This window comes from Scophthalmus maximus, chromosome 3 (genome assembly GCF_022379125.1).
Source record: "Scophthalmus maximus strain ysfricsl-2021 chromosome 3, ASM2237912v1, whole genome shotgun sequence".
NCBI lineage: Eukaryota > Metazoa > Chordata > Actinopteri > Pleuronectiformes > Scophthalmidae > Scophthalmus > Scophthalmus maximus.
This window is the reverse complement of record NC_061517.1, coordinates 15,257,760-15,274,255: the sequence shown is the minus strand read 5'-3', so window position 1 is coordinate 15,274,255 and position 16,496 is coordinate 15,257,760. Positions and strand designations below refer to the sequence as shown.

Sequence of the window (16,496 nt, the reverse complement as noted above, 5' to 3'; positions counted from 1 at the left end):
TGATCTAATATAAATGTGCATTGACGTGGTTTATAAAGATGAGTTACGAGAACATTTGTTCGGCAAATGTTCCCACTTCATGGCTCTGCTGGGAAATGGATGGACGCGTCTTTTCCTGTATTCTTACATGACCTTCTTCTCGCCCTCGCACTTTCACAACTCTCCGTCACTATGCACCAGTCTGAGTGATATCAGAGCGGAAGTATGCTACTTTTACAACCTCAAAAAATAATAATAAGTGATTAGTTAGTGGTTGCCCATGGCAACCGGAGCCCGTGCTCGCGGGAACAACAGCTCGCGCACCGTGACCGTCCCACAGCGACAACAGAGGAGACGGAGGCCGGAGGGATTTCACTGCGATGTGAAGCTTGCTGCGGTTGGTTTTCTTTTTTATTTCATCTTGCTGCTTTACGTTTTTACAGACTTGTTACAGATTCAAAAAGAAGAAGAAAAAGCCCCCCCCCCAACCACTGGGTATCAGTTGAATTAGGGGAAACACCGCGTTGTCATGGCAACTTGGAGCCGACAGCTATTGAATTACAAAAATGGGGCCTTAGGTTTTCTGTTCTCGGGACTTTCAGAAAATGAGCTCACATAGCATAGTATTTTTCATATACAGTTGCCTATGTGTATTGTTACACAACTGTGTATTGTTACACTGTGTGCACAATTGCTTTTCTCACTAGTGTCCTTAAATTTGATACTATATTCCCCAGCTGGCTACTGCAACTTGGGTTTCCCATCTTCATCTCCCCAACACATATTTTTGAAAACGTATGTACTGTAGATCCGGATCTGGATCCAGGAGTCCCCTCCCTTAAATCACCTGTTACCATGGCAGTGACTAATTTTCATGCAGATCCGTTCATAACTTTATGAGTAAGTAAACAAACAAATAAACAAACCAAATAACCTCCTTGGTGGAGTTATAAGGAAGACATTTTTAAATATCAGTTAGCTTCATACAAAGTGCAGTAAACAGATGGAACCTACAGTGAGACCACAGCGCCAATTCTCATTGGTACACAGATTTTCTGGATATTAGCAGGCAGGTTATTATGCTGTTTCAGTGTCTTCTGTCTCTTCATGTTGTCTCACAATGTCTCCATGATGTTGAAACCGGAGTTTAAGACTCGTGACTTTTTCTTCTTCATAGTTCTTCATGATTCTGGCTATGTTGTGGGTCATGCTGGAGGATGAATATATAGGACCAATCAGAAGTCACTCTGCTGTTTATTACGCGATTGATAACTTCCTAAAACCTTTGTACAGTGCTGTTTTCTGTACGGAAACTAGTTCAAGAGTTTCAGGGCCCTGGGTATTGTGCACGCTGCGATACTCATGACTTACAGAGCTACTGTTAATGTTATTAGTAACACTTTTGCTTTTCCTGCTATGGCAACTGAAAATGTTTTGCTGTGAGAAATTCATGTCTTGCCTCTAACACCAGGTTCACTAATGTTGTCTCCACCGCGAATAGGTGAAGAGAGAGTAACGGATCGAGAGGGCCAGCTGCCTGATCATGACTTCTCTTGTTCGACCTGGAATCAATGTTTCAGAGCTATGTGGGGATGGAGACAAGTTCCTTGAGGCTGGAGAGCTGGGGAAGGCCACCTCTCTCTACACGTCCGCCTTCAGGACTCACGCTGCCTCCGCAATGTCCCACATGCGGAAACTGGAGAAGTCCAGCCTGGCTGGGGTGATCTTGACCCTGGAAGGTTGGCTCGACAGCCCTGCGGAGGACCAGCCTGCTGAGGGTCATAATAAAGGCCTGACCGCCGTGTTCCTGTCCACACTCTGCCCCAATAATCTGTCGGCCACCATTTTCAAAATGGAGTCTCTCCTTCAGGGTGGCGGGCATGGCTGCGAGGAGATTTTCGCCCGCTGCGCAGCTCTGCTCGCAGGGAAGAGAAACCCTCCCCCAGAAGGGTCGACTCGCGTGGTCTTGGAGATAACTCGTGCTCTGGCCTGCTTGTACGCAGAGCCCCACAGTGTTAAGGGGTTGGCGCTTTACCTCGAAGCTTACCAGAGTAATAGATCTGAAGTTGTCAAGCTGGTGAAAACCAGACAGGCTCAACATCTATCAAAAATAACCAAGGCCTTTTCCGTTCAAATACTGCACATACACCCTTCTCTGGTGTCTGACAGCGAGGCGGCGCTGGCAACAAAGGACAACGGTAAGCTCAGTGCAGAGGCATCTCCTGTCATTATTGAGTTTTTATCGGCTATCTCACCTGTTGACAGAGAAGTGCAGGAACTTCAAGCAGCATATTTGTTTTTGACCGGCAAGTTTGGGGACAGTGCAGAGGTGTACTCTGCTCTCCTGCATCACAGTCGGTGCCAGAAAATACCAGACAGTAGTGCAGACAAGCCTCCCCAGGACAGTCTTGAGAGGAGAGCTCGACTCTTGACCAGTCGAGCGGCTGCCCGCTTCTCAGCAGGTGGCCGGACGGCAGAGGCATGCGGGGATCTGGGGGAGGCATTTGAGATCCACCCTGCCACCGCACGGACTTATTTCCAAAAGCTCTTCACAGATCACGGCACGGGCGTGGCCGCTCGCAACCATCTCCGTCAGCAGGCCGAGAAGGGCCTGTGTGGTTACAGAGAGGGGGTCCTCATCCGCCCAGACCTGCGCTCCACTGAAGGAGTCGAACTCTTGGACCCCGTGATCACTCAGCTGCGGACCCTGTGTCGTTTAGAGCCTGACGGGGGAGGCAGAGAGCTGCGAGTACGACTGGCCGACTGTCTTCTACTCAGAGGGGAACACAAAGAGGCCCTCTCCATCTGTAGCCAGCTAGCTGCTGCCCAAGGCCAGCAGAGCTATCAGAACACGGTGCAGGTTCTTCGTGGATATGCAAGACTGTTCTCCGATGACCACAAGGGAGCGTTAGAGGACTTCCAGGCTGTGATTGAACACAACACCCCCCACCCATCCAGCTGTGTGCGGGCGCTGTGTGGCAGGGGCCTCCTGCGTATGATGGGTGGCTTGAACTATCTCACAGCTTTAGACTACGTGACGGCCAGCAGGCTGCAGCCTCAGGAAACAGCACTGACCGTTCGCTGCTTGGTGCCGTGGAACTACCGGGGGCTGCTGTCTACCGTCCTAGCGGAGCAGGGACGAGTCATGCTGGAGGGGACTGGAGAGCACGAATCCAAGTCCAGAGCCACCGAAGGCTCCCAGCAGCCCGAACAGGAGGATCGGCCGCATGCACCGTCAAAGGAAGACAACCGCAGATCAGGGTAGGACGTGTGATGTCCTTTTGACAGGAGACATTTTGGTATTCTCGAAGCTGGACAAGCAAGAGGCGTAAACAATAATGTTAGTGACAACTGAATCACATTTAGCTGCCTCAGTTCGTTAATTCACACCCATGTGGTGAACTGGCGAACTTGAATTTAATGGATAAGTCATCAATGTTCTTAGTAACACCAGTGCTTTCCCTACTATGACAAGTCAAAATGTCTGTTGTGAAAAAGGTCGATGGCAGATTCGTTTATTATACAACTTTGCCAGGCAATTCACTTAATTCTGTTCTAACATCTCCTTCATGCGGCACCTATTTTCCCACCTTGTGCATTAGGACTCCTGCTGGTGTCCAGTCCCTGGCAGTGCTGCTGATGGAGCTCCAGCCAGGAGCTGATGGGCCTCAGATCCTGGCAGCTGATGCCTTGTACCAGCTTGGCCGGGTGGAGGAGGCCTACCGGTTACTGCTCTCTGTGGGGCCCACCAGTCCTCGGGCGCCCATTCTGGCTCGGTTGACCCTGCTGCAGCTGCACAGAGGTTTCCTTTATGACACCAATCAGGTACGTAGAGGCGGTTCAGGGCAGAATCCTATTGTGATGTCCAGAGTCACAGTCAGTTTTTTAAAAATTGAGTGAAAATTACTCTGTGTGACGTTACACTACCCATAGGTCTATTATTATATTAATCACAGATATCTTACAGAGCTGTGCCTGCAAATTTGTCTTCATTCAAGTATCAAACACCGTCCTCAGAGATTAAATAGACATTTTGATTGGGACGAATAGTCAATTAGATGCGCCTGGATGCCTTCAGTCAATCAGCCTTTATCAAAAGATTAAACCACCAATTATGAGATCATTTTAGGTTGTAAATAGCTTATGGTGTTGCCAAATTTTTTTCTTCAATAATTATTTAAAATAAAGCTATTATACTGTTACGTCTGTATATAATTCTTTTCTCAATCTGAAATAAACAGCTGAAGTGAATCACATCTTTCATGGTGAACATTACTCTGAAGGTCCAGGAAGCTTTATCCTTGATTTTACAGCTTTTACAGTGAAAGAGATTGAGTTTTCATATCCGTCCATTTTTCGCTGCAGCTACTGAAGAAGCTCATTCAGTGTGGAGATACGAGCTGCCTGCGCTCCCTGTTGGCGGTGGCACATCAGAAGGACCGTATGTTGCTGCAGGGAAACTGCCACTCTGCTGCGAAACGCATCCTGGACGGCGCGAGAGAGGAGAGCGCTGTCAGGGAGGCCGTGGCCTACCTCTCCATCGCTATTATGGCATCTGGTGATTAGAATCTCATTGACTTAATTATCAGCAGATAATATTTTAATTTAGATAGGGGGTATGATTAAAGGAATCAAATTGACTATGTATTGTTAAACTAGAGGAGGAAACCAACCATAAATCAATATCAAGCCATTCCAATGCATATCATACATGCTACTCTTTGTATTTATATCTGTGCTTTTTAATGTATAACTATGGAAATGGCTCATAAAAAGACAAAATATTATAAATACCATAAAACCAATCAAATAATTGTGCATTTCAAGGTGGTGAGGCAGCAGACTCCTTGTTGGAAAGGGCCCGGTGCTATGTCCAGCTGGGCCAACGAAAGACGGCCATCTTTGATTTCAGTGCCATCCTGAGGGAGCACCCGAAACACGTTCAGGCCCTCTGTGGAAGAGGCTTCACTTATCTCATGCTGAATCAACAAAAGGTCTTGCACTACAAAAAAATTGTCTGGTGTCGCTGTAGCCGACGTGTATGTTATAGTTCTAAAATTCAAATGTTATTTTCCTACCCCAATAGGAATGCACACATGACATCCTGGCAGCACTTCGGATAAATGCTGACATAGTCACCAGAGACATCCTGTCACTCAAGGACAAGGCCCGGAAGCTGGTCTGCGATTGGCTGCATCAGTTCTGTCGGACCAATCTGTCAGATGTCCTGGTCACTAATGCCGTCCCCTGCCCCGATGAGCAGCTCAGGGAGGCGTTTATAATCGGTGGAGCTCTGATGAGGACTGACTGCAGAGACCCCAGATGGCATCTCCTCTATGTGGACATACTCTTAGCCAAAGGTGAGATGGGAATTTAACGTCAGTGGAAATGGTAGAGGTGGAGATCAGGGTTTAGGCTGTGTGGCTTCCTCATTTAAATAAACAACGCAATCAGAGATGGCCGACTTCACCCCATTCACGTGACGTTGCACATGGCATTTTCGCAGAAAATTGCATACAATGTTATTTTATGAACCCACAGGGCTATTGAGTGATGCCCTTTAAGAAAGATCCCATCAAATTATGTAATCAATTTCCCAAGTTATGGTCATTTAAAATATTTTTACGAAAACTGGCACTGTGACCTTGACCTTTAATGTTCAAATGTGGTATATGACCTTTGAATTGGCTGTAGTTTTTATATTTATGGTCAAGTGGTTGATATAGGTTACCAGTTAAATGGATTTTTGATAGAAAGTTCAAATTAGATTTTTGAAATTTCCCCAAATTTTTCTGCAGGAAGATGACATCATAGGTCAAATGAAATGTTATGTGCTGGAAAGGCCTTTCAATAATCTTTCCAACGCCTCCGGTCCCATCACAGTACAACCATTGGTTCATGAGCTATATACTCATGAACTATATACTCAGATATATATGTACACCCTTGATTCTTGCACTTTTGGGTAATATCTTCATGGTTGAATGCACTTATTGTAAGTCACTTTGGAAAATAGTGTCTGCTAAATTAATGTAATGTGATGTAATATAAGATAATATATTTTCAGGGTATTGGCCCTGGTGACCTTGATATTTGTGTGCAGACAATATCCATAGCAACTCGCATATCAAGTTTCTTATAGATCTGACATGGACTCACGTGGAAACACAGACATATACACACAGCCGCACAGCCGCACAGACACAGACTTCACTCACCCTTTGGCGGTGAAGTACCGAAGCTAGCACTCTTTGCTTACAGTAATCCTCACCGCTGCTGTCGTGGTCCATCTGCTTCAGGTGAAGTCAAGGCTGCCGGTGCCCATCTGTGCCAGGTGTTTGGCCAGGAGCCAAGAGATGCCGTGGCCCAGGCCAGGGTGGGTGTGGTGGAGGCCTGGCAGCAGAACTACCGCAGCGCAGCTTGCAGGCTCAGCAAGCTGACGGAGAAAGAGACATCCTGTCTGGACTTCTTGCTGGACCTGATCCCATTCAGTCAGCGAAAACACATGGCACAGGTGAGCCTCAATGCCGGAATCCTTTTGATTATGAGTTGTACGATTGAGTTCTGTATGGAACATGTTGTTTTTTTCTGGATACAGCAATGTTTTCTTATCCTACAATCATCAGAAAATATGTTTCATTATTTCGCTACAGACACTTTAACATCACAGGGATAAAAAAAATGTGACCATATCTCTTCTTTTAGATTGATAGAGAGCAAGATGATTGACTGGCAAATAAATATATTTAAAATAAAATAATGCTGTTCAGATTATATGTTCAATTTATGTCACCAAGACTGTAACATGAAACCAGCCTTGTAGGATTCATTAATAATATTTTTTTTTTGTGTATAAGACAGTTTTGAACTGTATAGTATATATATTGGATTGCAGAACAAACTACCACTACCTGATGGAATTATGATACTGAATTACTTGCCAATTGGTGGTGTTGTTTTTCAGTCTAATCACATGTCAGAGCTAAGCTCCTCTGTGGGAAAACTCCTGGTATCTTTTCTCAATCTCATTTCTCCATCTTTGCTTTCATCTCTAAAAAAACAAACAAATAAACCCCAAATAAATCCGCTATATTCCCTTAATACAGAAATAGTTTTGTAAATAAACAGTATTTATGTTTTCAGAAATAGGATAATCATTGTAATTGTGATATTGAAACAGACGGCAGTGCAGGAGGCCAGCAGTGTGACATCAGGTGGCCAGTGGGACCAGGCCCTCACACTACTGACTGTAGCAGTGCAAGCAGCGGGCAATCACAGACTCCAGTATTTTCGCCAGCGGGCTGCCTGCCTCGCTCAGCTGGGCATGCACGAGCGGGCCATAGCCGACCTGGACAGAATTATACAGAAACATGGTGGATCCAACTCCGGCTGCTCAGATGACCCCCGGGTCTGGGCGGAGGACCTGTGCCGGCGAGGTCGCAGCCTGGTGCTCTGTTCCAGAGAAGGAGCAGCTCTGGGGGATTTCGCCCGGGCCCTGGAGCTCCACAGGGAGCAGGCCATCCACTGTGTGGAGGCCGGGCTGGGGAGGCTGCGTCTGGCTGAGTGCTTCCTGCGGGGGGCGCTGCAGCACTATGGCGAGCAGCAGCTCGACAAAGCCTGGACATTGATTGAATGTGGCCTGGTTGTGGACAGTGAGAACTCAGAGCTCCGCAGACTGAGGGCAAGGGTCAAACGGGAAGTGGCCAGCCCCTGCAACGTCAACTAGTTTTGATGGAAAGAGAGTCAGGTAGGATACAGGAGATCAACTGAGCTACCAAGATGTCACCCATTGGTTTGTGACTATAAACTCCTTAGGAAAATGTTTACTGATTTTATAAATCAAGTGAGAAGTCATTTTCTCATAGACTTCCATAGAAACGTATTTCTTTTTGGACCAGTGTGTCGCCCTCTGCTGGTCATTCCAGAGAATACAGGCTTCAGGCACTTCCACATTGGCTTCACTTTCAGGACCTGGTGACTACGTCCATTTTCATATACAGTCTGTGAGCTGAGCTCATACAGTGTTGCCATGTCAGTTCCTAAGGTGGAGTAACCATCAAACTGATGAGAAATAGATGAGTATTTTGTACCCTTCAAGTTTGTATTAAGAATTAACAGCAGTGTTTGTCGTAGTACTCAACATCCTTATATTCATAGTAAAACATATTGAATATTGGAGACTGTGCATCATAGATATTTTATTGATTTTTTTTATTTTCCACTTATTTTATGAACCAGTTCACTTTTGTTGTTCATACATATCATGGCTGAAACAGCGCTAATTGAATAATTGTGAAAATGGAAAAAATACATGATGGTCATGATGGTTATAAAGGAACACGACATGAAATCAACTAACTGCATGGTTTATTTCAAACCATCACGATCAGGTTAAAGATTTAAGAAAGTGCCCGATGTGCAGGTTTAGTTTTTAAATTGCGGGAGGCACAATTTTCTTTAATGATATTCAAGCACAATTTACTTTACGTAAATACAGCAAAACATGAGTAAATACTGGCGTCCCGTCCATACCACTGACTTAAAAGAACATTTAATCACAAATGCAAAGTCTCTCCATTAGTACTTAATAATTTAGCATAATGTCAAATATAGCATCAAATTCATACTGTGTATGTGACTTGTGTAGAGAAACTCGAGTGCACTTTGGTATTACGCAGACACAGTGATGTATTGTGGTTCCATGTTACCGAAGTAGGACTTTTCCCACTCACTCATGAGGTCAAAATGCAGCGGGCGGTCACAGAAGGTGCAGGAGGCCGTGGCCGGGCGGTTGAGCAGGAGCCCCACCTCCTGCCACACCTCCACCAGTGCATCTGAGTGAATGAAACACAACGAGAAAATAAATGCCAAACGTTAATCCATCGTACCTGCCATTGTCTTCACTTAACTTAACCTAATGAACGTGAGGGATTGCCACACTCACCCACAAAGTACTCCATCATGGCGGGGTTGTGATGAGGGGACGGGGCCAGGCGCAGCAGCTCCTCACCACGAGGCACTGTGGGGTAGTTGATGGCCTGGACGTAGATGTTGTGTCTCTCCAGCAGGGTGTCACACACCTTGGTGTTCAGCTCAGCGTTGCCCACCTGGGAAATGGACCAATGTGACATTAATGATTTAGTGGTTGGTCACTATTAACATGATAAGCTTTCGTCCAGCACAATTACACATCAGCCGAAATCAAAAGTCAGCACTGTGATGTACTGCACGAGTCTGAAGTGAGTCTCTGTCCTAATTTGAGACTTTTTAAACATTTGGTCACAATAAGTGGTTATTGAAATTATGCATTTAATAAATAAATTAATTGACTAATTACATCAGCATCAATAGGACATATTAAGCAATGGGAAAAATATTTTATTATATGAATAATTTAATTTTGTATGCTAATATTGCTTTGACCTTGAAGAAACCTTCGTCAGGTGACGAGTAGAGATAACAGAGCCAGATAATACAGTAGCGAAGGCAGCAGCAGTGCCACATCCTCATACCCGTATGGGGATGATGTGGCTGGGGCAGTTGACCACAGGCAGGCCATTGTCCATGAGCAGCTGCCTCATGTGTTTGACGTTCCTCTGGTGGGCCCTGCGGAGCGCCTGGCCCTCGGGGCTCTTCAGGACCCGCACAGACTCCAGGGCTCCAGCCAGGACCATCGGTGGCAGAGCGGTGGTGAAGATGAAGCCCGCTGCGAAGGAGCGCACCGTGTCCACTAGGGCGGCGCTGCTCGCAATGTAGCCTCCCACACAGCCGAATGCCTTCCCTGGAGCAGCGGCAAGATGACAGTGGGGATACAAGGTGAGCAGATGGGAAACAATTGATGGGAAGTTCATTTAGTAAGATTAAATTACAAAACATATTTGACCTCATAGTTCTTCCCACTCTCCCTACAGTGTAACATTTCAGAGAGGACATATTTTACTTGACAGCGTTACTTAATATTTAACAAATAAATTAAAATGCATAGCTGTGGATTAAATTACCAAACAATGCATACTGTATAATATCACTTGTTATGATGTATGATATAATGATACATATTGTTAACCAATGCAACATCATGAAAAATGTCAATGCTGCAAGAACTATGAATGTAATTATCGATGCCGGACTTTTACATTGATGTTTTGCTACTTTTACTTGTAAGTATAGAATCTCATATTGAATATTTTTCTCAAACAGAAAATTAAGCATAACATTTTTACTTCTACTATCTGAGGGCCTGCAAAGCAGAAATGAAATGAGGATATTTTCTTATTGTAGGGAACTACTTACATGTTTAATTGTTCAATACATACAAGCGCCTGCTTCAGTAAATGTATCTGCCTGTGGTCTGTAGTATCATGGTGCTGTAGATTAGCTGAAAATTAACTTTCAACGCTACATGATTACTTTTTAAGTATTTAAATCATTTTTGGCTGCTGATAGTGAAATTATACTCTCACTATTTTGAATTCCTAATCCTGCATGGCAATTAGTTGTTTTTCTGCATTACATCATGAAATTCCAATAATATATAAAATCAACCCCTGAATTTGTGTATTGATTAGACACCACTATTCATTTGTTATTGTTGTTCGAGCCTTGCCGCTTATGTATTGCCTGGTGAACACTTGCCACCAGGCCTTAAATCTAGTGGTGTCATCCAGGATTAGTCTTGATATGTGGCTGATAGGGATTAACCCCACAGTCATCGTGAAGGTACACACAGCACGGACTCTCTGATGATGGTTTTATCAGTAGGACCAGAGAGGGAGTAAAGCTGGCACCCGGATGATAAAACCGCGGCCTCGTTCGATGAGCGCTCCCTCTCCTCCTGCCCTCTATCTGACCGAGATGAGAGCGTGCGAGCATCGTGCTCGTTGAGAGCTCTTGCCGCTGCGTTGGAAGTATGACATTGTGCTGGAGAGGCGGTGAACGGGAGTTTGGCCAAGAGGAGAGCCAATTAATCTATGACAGTTTGAAGCCGTTTGCCTTGCCCTTCTTGGTGTGGCAGTGGACGGACATGGTGGCGGGTGACTGATGTGAAAGTTATCGTTGTGGGAGTGTGCTTTAATTCTTTTGATGGAGCAAAACAGTGACTTTACTTGTGAATTTTAACTGCACAAAATCATGGATTTCTTCTTCTCCTAAATGTACTCACCCAAGGTCCCGGACACAATGTCGATCTTGTGCTTGATACTGTCCCTCTCTCCCACTCCAGCTCCGTGTTGTCCATAAAGGCCCACGGCATGAACTTCATCAACGAACGTCAGAGCTCCATGACGGTGAGCGACATCGCACAGCTCTTCCAGAGGACATATGGCACCTGGAAAAGCCCCCAGAGAGTGAAGTGGTATAATAAGGGCTGTGCTATGGAGGTGAAGAGCGGGAGATATGTGCTGCAAACGTCACCACGTTGTGATATTCAAAGCACATATGTGCGCACTGAAGCAGGATGAGGAAAAATGGATAGGGAGGGAGTTATTTGAAGATAACAAAATCTCTCATACATCTTAAACCATAGAACATTAATTTCAGAATCCTTTTTTTTATATTTAAGTTCTCCAGGGTGGAGTCACAGTCATCCATTCAGTCCACTTCCGTTTGTGCTTTTGGAGCTGTCCCTGGTGTGATACCAGAGAGAAAAAGCTTAGGGGGTAAACATTATTTCCTCCATGGGAGACTGATGAATTACAAATACTGCAAACGTTATAATTGTAGATCATAGGAATACAAAACAAGCCCAAAGTTTTAGTGCACTCCCAATTTTTCCAATTGTTTTAATCAAAATTTCAACAACCAGCGAAAAAGTGAGAGGACTGCTAGTGTTAAAAACGATGGTTTATTTACAGTTTTCCTGCAGCAGTGGCGTCTGTCTGATGCAGGAAAACACTGTACTGCAAGAAAAGGTCATTTGTGTTGTTGTCAGAATGGTGAGGAACAAATACAAATTAGAATTCATGAGATTTCTATGGGTTGTGTTGCCAAATAGTTCTTACCTTTACTATTCACAGTTTTATGAGCATTTTCTAGACTACATCTACATATTTATTACTAAATATATTGTGGGTAAACTGTGAATCTGTGACCAGCATGGGGCTCACAGCCACCAAATCATCCTTCATACACAAAGAAACTACATGCAAAGATACATGTATCCACTAGAAAATCAACCAAATGTCTAAATAAATACATTCAATCTAAACAATCGCTGCAACTAAGGACGTCATTGTACTCACCATCCATCGAGTGCACAGTCTCAAATGCCACAATTTTGGGCGTCTTGGGGTCGGAGCGCTGCAGCAGCTCCTCCAGGTGTCGGCTGTCATTGTGGCGGAAGATGAAGCGCTTTGCGCCGCTGTTCCTGATGCCCTGAATCATTGATGCGTGGTTCCCTGCATCAGAGTAGATCTCGCACCCTGTACGTCACAGTGAACACACCATCACACCCAGTGGAGGGGGCTCTGCCCTAAACGCTACCAACACTGACATGCTATTCCACCTTTTTCTATAATGTATATATCACGTGTGAAGGTGACATCCTGACTGTCATCATCTGAGTCAATATTTACCCGGCATCATTTTGGCTAGAGTGAAGAGGGTGGAGTCATTTGCCACAAAGCAGGAGGAGAAGACCAGGGCGGCGTCTTTCTGGTGCAGCTGGGCGAGCTCCTTCTCCAGGGACACGTGGAAGTTACTGGTGCCCGAGATGTTTCTGGTCCCACCTGCTCCAGCACCGTGCCGGTCCAGGGCATCTCTGAGAAGATCCAGAACAAAATCATTGTTAAACACCAGGCTCATCTTGACTTTTTGTTTTTTAAATGCTCTTTCAAATTCTGTCTTAAACATCAAGTATACAAATAAAAAAGTGAGAAAAGACGAGGCCCCACATGTACATCTCCCACCGAATGGTGCAATGGTTAGATTCCGCTTCAAGTTTACTTTTTGCCAGAGCCACAGAATCAACTTAGACGTTTGTAAGTAACAAAATGAAGGGGTTGAGACTGGACTTGACCTGTGTAAAACTTTAGTAACGTTACATTTGCCTATTTAAGTTGACTCGAGACTTGACAGAATTTGTTTCCAATTTGGATCTGGTAAAATGGTAAATGAATTAATGAAACAGTGACAGGCAGGCCCTTCAACACTATACACCTTGAAAAAGTATTAGTCTAACGCATTAAAAGGATATAACCTCCACTGTGTATGAATATTGTCTTGTCTTTGACTTCCTATGACAAGAATTGGGATTTAACTTGAACTCGTCACGACTGACGTGATGTTGACTTTTTGTCTCACTTTACCTGATGGCACTGAGGACCTGCGGGTGCCGACTCATCCCCAGATAGTCGTTGCTGCACCAGACGGACACCTGGGAGCCCTCCCGCCCAGAGATGGAGTAATCCTCTGCGAAAGGGAAGACCTCGGTCCTCCTGTTCACCGTCTTGAAGACTCTGTATGTGTGGTCCTTCTTTTTCTCTCCTATCTTCTCAAGGAAGAAGCGGTCGTAGTCGTAGCTGGGGCCGACTGCAGGAGTGATAGGTTTGACTTTGAATCACTTTTTCACTGAACAGCATCTGATTAACATCTGAAATCATGCTCTACAAGACTCCACTGTATTGTATGTGTGAGGCTTTCCGCCTTATTTAAATGCTCCAACATACCCATGTTGTCTTTAAGTTGGTGGGTGACAGTGTTGTTTTGAACTGATGTTGTTGTGATTGGATCTTTTAATCCTTTGAACAGAGAAGTCATAAAACCTGTGAAAGAGGAGCGCCCTTCAGTCACTCTGGTGCTGTGTATGTTTGTACTGCCGCATCACCACAGACGTTTGATTTCCGCCTACCTTCTTTGACGTCCTCCTGTACTTCAGGGCTCGCGCGGACCATCCCAATCTGAGAGGTGACAAAGGGGCAGTCCTTCGACACGGACACAGCCACCCGGGTGGCCGTCTGAGCAGACATCCTCCTTTGGTCCGCTGCGGGAAGTCTGTGACTCATTGGTCTGGTGGGCGAGATGCCCAGCTTGGCGTCCAGAGAGGCCAGCTGGCCCACGGTGATCTGGCGAGCGATGATGGGGCACTGATCGGCCAGAGACAGCAAGGCGGGTCCTGTCCTCCTCAAAGCCTGCTTGGGTACGGACTTCAGGAAGGGGCAGTGGTGAAGGAAGGCGGCCATGGTACTGCTGCTGTTCTTACTCTGAGTTAAGACAAAAGACATGAAAATAAGTTCGTTGAGGATGTGGGTATTAACATGTGTTTACTTTTTCCTTAAGCAAAAATGGCCTCACCTATATATATCTCAGCCCGGGTGACCAAAATATGAAATTACAGTTTCATCCAACTTTCATAACACTGAAACCCCATTATAGTTTACTTGATTGAAATGTTCAAAGGGGCTCGAAGTGTGGGCTCCGTAGAGGTCCAGCGGAACAGAGAGCAGCAGGTGCCTCCTCCAGGGTGCGGCAGGCTGCTGCTGCTTATCTTCGCCGTGCAGGCGCTCATGAGCTGCCCTGACAGACGTCATCAGCTGAGGCTGCTTGCAATAGCTATCAAATAATCCTCTATAAAAAAAGACGGCAGGAATGCATGTAATTCCTCATCACCGCCGCTGTTAAAAAGTTTTCAATACTCTGAGGCACAATTTTTTGCCTGAAGTAATAAGCCCCCAAAATGACTCCAAACTAGGACATGATCTTAACTCGGACTTTATTATTATTATTATTACTTTGCAGACAGGCTCCTCCGTGTGTAGTGTATAGTTTACAAACAGAGGCCGGCTGTATCATTTCCCTCATACCCTGTGGTCAGCAGATAAGGCAATTCTTGGGATCTGTGGATTTCTCTTGTGGTTAGATCTTATCTTCATACAGTCTGTCAAACACCAGAGGCCCAAACACCACAAGCAGGCCAAAACTTGATGTCGTCTTTTATCTTAAAACATTTATTGATCACTCGCAAAAATAGATATACATTTCCTTGAGTTAGCTACGGGAAGCTATATACAAGTATATGGAGTATCTAAACCTTGAATCCAGTCTTACTGACTTACTTAAAGATACATTGTGCATGATATGTTCTCCACTGCATGAATAAATGCATTAAATAAACAAAAATTACTTCTGCTAATCCACACAACAACAACAACAACAACAAGAAGACCAATTGTATGATTACAGCTACAACCATTATTTGAATTAAAAAATAATAATGGTAGTAATTGTAATAATATTAACATTAATGCACAGTAATGATGGTAGTGAAACATGTTGGATCAGAAGTGAAAACTCACCTGTTGACCTGCACTGAGGACGAACTTCAAAACAGCATGTAGACAAGAGAGAGTGTCAAGAGTTATTGGTCACTTAGTTGAAGTGCATTATGCAATCGGCTGGGCTCCCACCCCTCAGAGGTGTCGCTGCCTCAGGGGGCCACCCAAGGAGTTTGTGTGTGTGTGTGTGTGTGTGTGTGTGTGTGTGTGTGTGTGTGTGTGTGTGTGTGTGTGTGTGCGCGTGTGCGTGTGTGTGTGTGTGTGTTCGTGTGCGCGTGTTTCTATGGGAGGTGCAAAGATGCTGATAAGGTTCCATTAAAAAGTTGTGCCACACTCTGTCGAGTTTCATCACTCTTGTGGTTGACATTTCATTTTGACGTCTGAGTTGCAGATACTGTATTTTCAAAAAGCAACGCTAAAACAAACTAATAACTTACAGTGGTGTAGTTGTAAACAGATTTTTATGTTTTTTTTTAATATTAACTCTTGTGACATGTCCGTAATGGTCTACACTGAAAATGGAAAAATTGCTTAAAACAAAACAAAAAACACAACTTCAAAAGGTAACACACAAATGAATTAGGCTGGTCAACTACAATGATAACAACATTGTTTTCATACTCATTTGTTATCATATTCGTTTACTCTCTCCATTAAATTAAAACACTCCATCTAAACATAAAGGCAGTGAGATTAGGCCAAAACCTCCAGGAGAAATCTAAGTGGACCTTGAGCTACGATTTATTTCCTTCCCTTTCGGGTCGAACTGCCGTTTCCCCAAAACAAAACTTCAAGCTCAACATGTCTCCACGTGAGTGAGCACACTCATAAACGCACGGTTTCGTGTTGCTCTTGTGTGTAACCAACCACGAATTCACACCTTCATCGGATAATTGTTGTACATTTCATTGACAAACACATCCATGTATGTAAGTCGTTTACAATTGAAGCAACTGGATTTTTATTTAAATGTAACACATGGGATTGGTCAATAGCGTTACCAGCCATATGACCACAAACATACTGTGGAATAAGTCCCTATAGGAATATCATACAGAAATAGACGTCATAAATATCTCATAATAACCCTCGAGTCTCTTTAGGCACATTATAGGAAATTTTATGCCATAATAAGGGAATGATCCAAAATCTTGTCCCCATATTCCCGTCAATGATAGCATGAACACTCAGGCTGTATTGGATCATATGCAGTCCAGTATATGTGGGAAATATTATCTTATCTGTGCG

At 44.5% G+C, this 16,496-nt stretch overlaps 2 protein-coding genes across 6 annotated transcripts; one reads left to right on the top strand and one right to left on the bottom strand.

The window, feature by feature from the left end:
• The first annotated feature begins 62 nt into the window (after window positions 1-62).
• ttc34 (tetratricopeptide repeat domain 34) lies at window positions 63-8,333 on the top strand. 2 transcript variants are annotated; one of them, XM_035645287.2, is made up of 8 exons: window positions 63-376; window positions 1,481-3,240; window positions 3,582-3,804; window positions 4,345-4,537; window positions 4,807-4,973; window positions 5,066-5,339; window positions 6,279-6,493; window positions 7,160-8,333. In XM_035645287.2, exons 2-8 carry the CDS (start codon window positions 1,523-1,525, stop codon window positions 7,703-7,705), a joined length of 3,336 nt encoding a protein of 1,111 aa, XP_035501180.1. In that variant the 5' UTR covers window positions 63-376; window positions 1,481-1,522; the 3' UTR covers window positions 7,706-8,333. The 2 variants fall into 2 exon arrangements, with proteins under 2 accessions (XP_035501180.1, XP_035501181.1); XM_035645288.2 differs by lacking the exon at window positions 63-376 and having other exon boundaries at window positions 955-3,240.
• On the bottom strand, window positions 8,158-15,426 carry alas2 (aminolevulinate, delta-, synthase 2). 4 transcript variants are annotated; one of them, XM_035645289.2, is made up of 10 exons: window positions 15,270-15,426; window positions 13,826-14,177; window positions 13,644-13,739; window positions 13,284-13,506; window positions 12,552-12,736; window positions 12,219-12,398; window positions 11,141-11,305; window positions 9,492-9,760; window positions 8,924-9,086; window positions 8,158-8,813 (listed from the first exon to the last, which is right to left on the bottom strand). In XM_035645289.2, exons 2-10 carry the CDS (start codon window positions 14,154-14,156, stop codon window positions 8,650-8,652), a joined length of 1,776 nt encoding a protein of 591 aa, XP_035501182.2. In that variant the 5' UTR covers window positions 14,157-14,177; window positions 15,270-15,426; the 3' UTR covers window positions 8,158-8,649. The 4 variants fall into 4 exon arrangements, with proteins under 4 accessions (XP_035501182.2, XP_035501184.2, XP_035501183.2 ...); XM_035645291.2 differs by having other exon boundaries at window positions 13,644-13,715; XM_035645290.2 differs by lacking the exon at window positions 15,270-15,426 and adding an exon at window positions 14,269-14,398.
• Window positions 15,427-16,496: the final 1,070 nt, after the last annotated feature.

What these genes read in the sequence shown, in the direction of transcription:
- ttc34 (XM_035645287.2), top strand. Translation starts at nt 1,523, where the DNA reads ATGACTTCTCTTGTTCGACCTGGAATCAATGTTTCAGAGCTATGTGGG. An exon ending in CATCGCTATTATGGCATCTG is followed by an intron (nt 4,538 to 4,806) that starts GTGATTAGAATC and finishes GTGCATTTCAAG; the next exon opens with GTGGTGAGGCAGCAGACTCC. An exon ending in AGCGAAAACACATGGCACAG is followed by an intron (nt 6,494 to 7,159) that starts GTGAGCCTCAAT and finishes ATATTGAAACAG; the next exon opens with ACGGCAGTGCAGGAGGCCAG.
- alas2 (XM_035645289.2), bottom strand. Translation starts at nt 14,156, where the DNA reads ATGGCCGCCTTCCTTCACCACTGCCCCTTCCTGAAGTCCGTACCCAAG. An exon ending in ACAGGAGGACGTCAAAGAAG is followed by an intron (nt 13,740 to 13,825) that starts GTAGGCGGAAAT and finishes CCTCTTTCACAG; the next exon opens with GTTTTATGACTTCTCTGTTC. An exon ending in CCAACTTAAAGACAACATGG is followed by an intron (nt 13,507 to 13,643) that starts GTATGTTGGAGC and finishes TCACTCCTGCAG; the next exon opens with TCGGCCCCAGCTACGACTAC.